Below are 7,321 nucleotides of genomic sequence, written 5' to 3'. Positions count from 1 at the left end.
GTTTTACTTACGTATAAGCCTCATTTAGGGGTAGGATCTAGTTTTACTTACGTATAAGCCTCATTTAGGGGTAGGATCCCCCTAAATGAGGCTTATACAAACTATGAAAAAATCCGAAACAGATAGCGTATCATGGAATTACGAATGAAATGAGGACTAGAAACAGTGAAAGAAAATGATCATTAGTGCGATGAAAAGTAAAAAAAATAAGTACAACAAATAATGAAAAGAAATAAAATAAATAAACTATCAAAGGAAAAATTTATTTCAAAGTTGGTTATTCCAAGAGTTTTTTTCTTAATATTTGAAAAATGAAAATTTCAAAGAAATGTCAATAAGCTTTCTGTGCGCATTGCATGTTAAGTCATTTAGGGGTAGGATCTAGTTTTACTTACGTATAAGCCTCATAGTCTCCGGTATTGATAGCTTCTAACAGTTGTTCTGTTATTTTAATAATTTCTTGTTTCCTAGCTGAAACATTCATAGCAGAAACAAAATTCACATTAGACAAATTGGTATAAATGTTAGATAACGCGGCGTATCGATCTTAAAACTCAATCAAGATTCGCGAATTTTATTTGTGTCAACATAGCTTCTAACAGTTGTTCTGTTATTTTAATAATTTCTTGTTTCCTAGCTGAAACATTCATAGCAGAAACAAAATTCACATTAGACATATTGGTATAAATGTTAGATAACGCGGCATACCGATCTTAAAACTCAATCAAGATTCGCGAATTTTATTTGTGTCAACCATAAATGTCTGTCATAAATGTCGTTTCCCGCTTACATGTCGTTTACAACACGCTAAATTTTCTGACTTCACTTGGACTCGAACCACCAACCTCCAGATCCAGAGTCCTCCGTGCTAACCACTACACCACTGAGGTTGGTTACCCATGGAAATACCTATAGGCTAACGGGCTTCTCAGTCCCCAATAGTAAACATAGTACGTGGAAAATAAAAAAAAAAAAAACCTATAGTTAGGGAAGAGGCCAAGCACCTTTTTAGTCCCTAATCATCCCGACATCAACATGAGGATTTTTTATTTTTGAAAGGTAATATTGTTTGCCATTTAGTGTTTGAACTCTGAATAAAAATTCGGGTAAATGGGCGCCGCGGATAGATCAAATTAAACTCAGTCTAGAAAATCCAATTTTCGACCACTTTTTCCATAATCTGAACCCGTATATCTGCAAAAACGGTATGATGTCTTCCAGCTTCCAGGTGCTCCAATGTTTAGAAAAAATTAAACCAAATGTTTCGCTTCGTTCGAGCTAAATGGCATACTTTTAGCTTTCCAATAAACAAAACATCATGCCCATCATACTTCAAATAGTATGTCTTTTATAGAAGTTTAAAAAACAAACCTCAAAAAAAAAACACCCTATAGATTCTACAAAAGTATAGATAGGTAAGTTGTATAAATATAGAGGGTATGTTTATATTTTGTGGTCAAATCGATACGAATGAGGGAGCTCGTATATTTTGCTGTAGATTATGTTCCTATGTAGGTAAAGTAATTTTGCGGGCACATTACCTACTTGGGTAGGAAGCTAGGTAGAGAGTTTTTACAACATCGTGGATTCAGATTATAGTTTTTAAACTATACGTACCTATGTAGGTGTGGTACCTACCTGGTACATAGGTAATACTTTTGAAAATAAGTACCATAGATTCTACAAAAGTATAGATAGGTAAGTTGTATAAATATAGAGGGTATGTTTATATTTTGTGGTCAAATCGATACGAATGAGGGAACTCGTATATTTTGCTGTAAATTATGTTCCTATGTAGGTAAAGTAATTTTGCGGGCACATTACCTACTTGGGTAGGTCGGTAGGTAGAGAGTTTTTAAAACATCGTGGATTCAGATTTTAGTTTTAAACTATACGTACCTATGTAGGTGTGGTACCTACCTACCTGGTACATAGGTAACACTTTTGAAAATAAGTAGGTTTCTTCTTTATTTATTTAACTAAAAATCTTTTTTATTACTATTTCAGATACATATTTCCCATTTTCCTGTCAAGTTTCATGCTCTTACTGTGGATTTCTAATATCCGTTTCACCCTCTTTGCTGGATTGTGGTGAAGTGCATTACTGAACTGGGATGGTGGTAATTATATCACCATATGTGAACTGGAACTTGTCTCTCCCTCTCGTTCTCTCTCCCTACCTCTTTATTTATCTTCATCTCTTTCTCTATCGCCCTCCCTCTCTTTATCCATTAATTTGTCTTTCACCATCCTTTCCGTCTCCTTCTCCCTTTCCTTCGCTCTTACCCGCCCTCTTTCTCTCACAGTCTCAATTTCAATACAGAGAAAATAAGCGCTTTTACAAGTTTCAATAAAATCTTCATAATAGAGGCCCGGTTCGAGTATTTTATCATGAATTTTTTTTTACAATCTAAAAATCCATTTTTTTCAAATCGGTTCGAGTTTCCAAAGAGAAAACGTCTTGTTAGTACAGACAATTCTAAGTTCTAAGCATCACGAGCATGGAAAATAACACAAGATATCGGCATGTTATTAGACAGGGCGGACACAAATCAGGGTCAGAAAGTTTCAAAGTTGATTTCTGTATTTGCACCAGGACCCTATTTCTCATCATTTTTTACTTTCTATTACTATAGCGAAACTGTTCCTATAAGGGTCTGTAGTAGGTATAATTCATTTCATCCGTTAGATTCGTAAAGCTTAACACAACTTTTGTGACTGTTAGCCCCTACACTTCAGCCTCAGAATGGGCTTTTTGTGTCCGGAGTTATTTTCCATAAAGGAACCAAATTTACACATAGATATATGTGTCATTTGTGACTGTCCCTAGAAAAATTACTCAAATGGTAGGAATTCTCTTTAAACCAACTTCAAAAAAAAAAAGTATGAGAGAAATAGGGGTGCCTGATATGGTGATATGAAGCCATTCAAATGAGGTGTTACCATTGTGTTTAGGTTTTATTCAGAGGTGTGGATATTAATATTAAACTCTAACCTATTTGTTAAAAAAATAATAGATGGGTTAAAGATGTGACCTTTGGTTTGCAGGTCAAAAGATCAAACGGACAATTCTTTAAGCCCTTTTCCTTGCATGGCCGCGTGGAAAAAAGTAATTTAGGCCCATTTTCCCAGCACTTAAACTACGCTCAACTCTCAAAGGGCAGAGAAAGTTCAATTTAAAAACCTTCAGAGTAGAAAATGTATGAAAAAAAAGGTCAGACAGACTAGGTCAGGGCCGGCAACAGCCTTACGGGGGCCCTGGGACCAACAAGGGGGCCCCCTCCTGGCAACAATTTTTGACAAACAAAAATACTAGAGTTGTGTGTATAACGATTCCAATGGGGCGCCATCTTTGAATTCCTATGGTTTAAGTACAGGCGTTATCATGCCAAAAGTTGGGACATTAGTTTCAGAATTCAAAGGGAAAATACGACATAGATACATATTCGTTGTTTTTTTTTTTTTTTTTTTTTTTTTTGGGGGGTGGGTGGGGGGCTACTGGCTCCGTCCCCTCTTTAAGACCTGGGGCTAAAGGGGCCGGATGCCCCCTCTTCTGTAAACGCCCCTGGACTCTGTTGAGGGAAAAAGTACATTTTCATGAGGGGAAATCGAAACGGTTGTATATTAAGCAGACTGAACTTTTTTCTAATGGCCTTTTGGTGTACCTATGTAGTCCAAGTCCTAGGGTACATATTTTGCAATGTAAACAGAGCTTTTGATTATATTAAATATCTATGCGAGGCTTAAAGCGTTCGCTTTTTATTGCCTCTTTTTTTATGCTTGGGCATAAAATATTGTATGGGCAGGTAAGGTAATATATTAAGTATTTATACACATTTTTTTTCTCCTAGTTAGAGACGATTTTCCTTTGGAAAAAAGGGAAAAAAATGCCTACGCGGTTTATTCTGAAAAACAAATGAAAAGCTAAACATATTTTTTGTTGCCTACAACAGATACATATGTATATAGATAGCTAATTACATACACTATGTACAATTGTACATAGGTATTCCATTATAATTGTACCTAGTAGATAAATAAATAATAATTAAAAGCTTTGTTTTGAAATAGGTAGGTTAATAGGTACCTAGGTAATTAGTCCATTATAATTGTACCTAGTAGATAAATAAATAATAATTAAAAGCTTTGTTTTGAAATAGGTAGGTTAATAGGTACCTAGGTAATTAGCAGGTATGAATGTGATTATTGCCCATTATGTCATTTTATATCTGCAAATAGGTGGGCACATGGGGATAGGAATGAAATGAAAAATAGCTTAAAACACCTCAAATGAATGACTCCAGTACAGATTAGAACAAATTGTGCTGATTTGTGTTTCCCATATTCTGTATACCTATTGTGTTGATACTTAGTATGGTGTCGGAAATCCAAGTCTTGTAGTATCTATTGATTCATCTGATGCTTGCTCGATATGACACAAGTAGAATATAATAGATACTAAACTTAGATTAAATATTAAACTATTAAAAAAAAAAAAAAAAAAAAAAAAAAAAATCTTGTTTCTAAATCAAAAAGTTTAGTCAATTATAATAATCCTCTGTTACTTAAAAATACCCATGTGTTCTATAATTAGCACCGCCACCAGTTTATACAAAACTCCTGATTAGAGTTGAAAGGATTTATTATAATTAGATTTAAAAAAGATTAGGTATGACTCGTAGGTATATCGAACTGAAGATAGGTAGATAACGTTATACGTATTGACAAATCAACTTTCTTCTTCTGTTCGTTCAACCATTTCGTTGGAAACTTTCTGAATTCCTGATGCTGGTAGTTGTAACGTTAGAAATGCGTCCCTAGGGATATATGGGTTTCCAAGAAGAACTAGACTTGCACAGTTCAACATAAGTATAGGGTGTTTTTTTAGAGGTTTGTTTTTCAAAATGCTATAAAAGACATCTTATTTGAGGTATAGTAATGATTTTTTTCTTTTTTGAAAGGTAATTATTTGCAATTTAGTGTTTGAACTCTGAATAAAATTTCGGGTAAACGGGCGCCGCGGATAGATCGAATGAAACTCAGTCTAGAAAATCCAATTTTCGACCACTTTTTCCATAATCTGAAGCCGTATATCTGCAAAAACGGTATGATGTCTTCCAGGTACTCCAAAGTTTATTTTTTATCACCATAAACTAATGATTTTACACATATCCCGAAAGAAAATCATCCAAAGGTGTCAAATCGCACGATTGAGGGAGGGAAATTATGAGGGAAATTGAGCGAAATTATGTGTTAACAAAAGAAGAAAAAATTAAACCAAATGTTTCGCGTTTCCCGCTTACATGTCGTTTACAACACGCTAAATTTTCTGACTTCACTTGGACTCGAACCACCAACCTCCAGATCCAGAGTCCTCTGTGCTAACTAGAGATTGGTTACCAACGTAAATTTGTAAATACCTATCGGCCAAGGGGCTTTTCAGTCCCCAATAGTACTAAAACGTATGGGGAAAATCAGAAAAAGATAGGGAAGAGGCCAAGGACCTTTTTAGTCCCTAATCATCCCGACATCGACATGAGGAAAAAAAGGAGGAAACCTAGTTAGGAATAAGCGTATAAGTCTCCTTCCCTGTATCAATTCCCTACACTCCTTCCTTCTAGCTTGATATAGCTTATTTATCAATCTCTCCTCCAAGCTCCAGAATACTCCAGATTATCACTAATTTCTCTACATACTCCCTATTCCTCCTTCCTCCACGTTTCTTCTGGAGAATTTCTTCCCAAGAAGTCTTTGCCTTAATCCTCATTTCCTTTCTCCGTTACACGGAGAGGGGAGGAAAAGGGAGGGAAAAAGAAGGAGAATGAGGGAGATTTACTCCGTACCAGGGAAGAAGGGAGGGGAAAAAAGGGAGGGAAAAAGAGGGGAGAGAGATTTACTTCGTAAGGCAGAAGCTCCTTTTTAAAGTGTACACGTAAACTTTTAAATGGATCCCCTGACTTAAGGCGCGCGGAGGGTGGGAGTGAATTATTAATATAGGAATGAATTTTACATTCCCTCTCTCGCCTGAATGAGAAATAGGGATGAAAATCAAGTTTCAGCATGGCCCAGTAGGGAGGGATTCCTTGTACCTATTGCAGTGCTTCTCAAAGTTGTTGCCACCGCGGTACACTTTTCAATACTCCAAACTTTCCGCGGTACAGCCCCCAAACGAACCCCAACACAAATGTTGTGTAAGAGTGAACACAAATACTCGTATAGTAGCGCCGCAGGCCTTTTTTCCCTCAATTTGGCATGCTGTCTTTCTTTAATTAATCAGTATAGTGATCTTTCTTATTTAAAAAATCTCAAATCTTGCGGCACACCTAAGGTGACCTCGCGGGACAACAGTACATGGCCTTTTAGCAAGCATGCGATGTAGAGTTCTGGGTAGAAAGTTGTCAAAGTTTGCCCGAAAAAAAAAGTCTTCCTTGTTATTTGTGCATTAGTAGAACTTTTTTCAGTTCCAATGAGTTCTTTTGAAGTTTTTGCAGAAGTTAGATTTGTTTGCTGAAACGGGGGTTTGAGTTCTCAAGTTAAACAAGACATCAATATGAAAATGTATCTTTCTTTATGTGTTTATGAAGACTATAATCAATTAATAATCAAAAGTCAAATTAGCCACTTTCAATACACCAGGTCCCAATGGATCACTGAAGTTAAACAACCTTGCGCGTGTTTGGTATCCAGATGAGTGGCCATAATTGCACCTGTACGTACCTTTGGATCTGTGTTCCATTCAAAAGTGGATTTGATAAAAATTTGGTAATTTTCTCACTATTAGGTACGTCGTCTAGATATGTAAGCTACTCAGATGACTTAGGAGACCCTGGGCAAGCTACCTTTAGTCTGGGAACCCAAAAATTACGATGTAACGACGTAAATTTTTGGTTCCCATAGGAGTTGTGCGACTGTCTGCGAGCTACAGGAAAACCTCTCGCGAGCTACCGGTAGTTCGCGATCGACAGGTTGGCAATCCCTGACTTATACCAATTCCTAATACTTCCCGTATAAATATTACCGTCACGTGATGAAAAAATCGTGTTCTTATGGGTAATAATATTTTTCACACCACAATCAGCCGAACTAACGCCTAACGCGGCCCTCGGCTGGGATTGAACCCACGCCCTCCTGTTTACCAGGCGAGCGCCTTGACCACTACACCACCGAGGCAGGTTTGTTTGTTGACTTTGTTTGCGAATAACCGGGCTGATTTGGCCAAATAACTAGGCTAATCTGGCAATAGACCACGTTAAACTTGTATTTTCTTTCCGATGGCGCGCCATCTTGGATTTCCTTTGGTTTAGTACAGGCGCTCTATCAC

At 36.7% G+C, this 7,321-nt stretch overlaps 1 protein-coding gene across 1 annotated transcript in view; it reads right to left on the bottom strand.

Annotated features, from left to right (window-relative positions):
• Window positions 1–395: 395 nt before the first annotated feature.
• Window positions 396–7,321, bottom strand: part of LOC113471771 (calcium/calmodulin-dependent protein kinase type II subunit delta-like) — a gene marked incomplete at its 3' end in the record, with an annotated part of 14,298 nt that continues 7,372 nt past the window's right edge. The window contains exon 2 of the mRNA XM_026831176.1: window positions 396–471. Coding sequence (XP_026686977.1) covers window positions 396–471 — 76 coding nt within the window. The remainder of the gene's footprint in view (window positions 472–7,321) is intronic.

The sequence above is a fragment of the Diaphorina citri genome, unplaced genomic scaffold (assembly GCF_000475195.1).
Source record: "Diaphorina citri unplaced genomic scaffold, Diaci psyllid genome assembly version 1.1 scaffold2986, whole genome shotgun sequence".
Taxonomy (NCBI): Eukaryota; Metazoa; Arthropoda; class Insecta; order Hemiptera; family Psyllidae; genus Diaphorina; species Diaphorina citri.
Note: the sequence above shows the minus strand (reverse complement) of the source record. Positions and strands in the feature narration are given on the sequence as shown.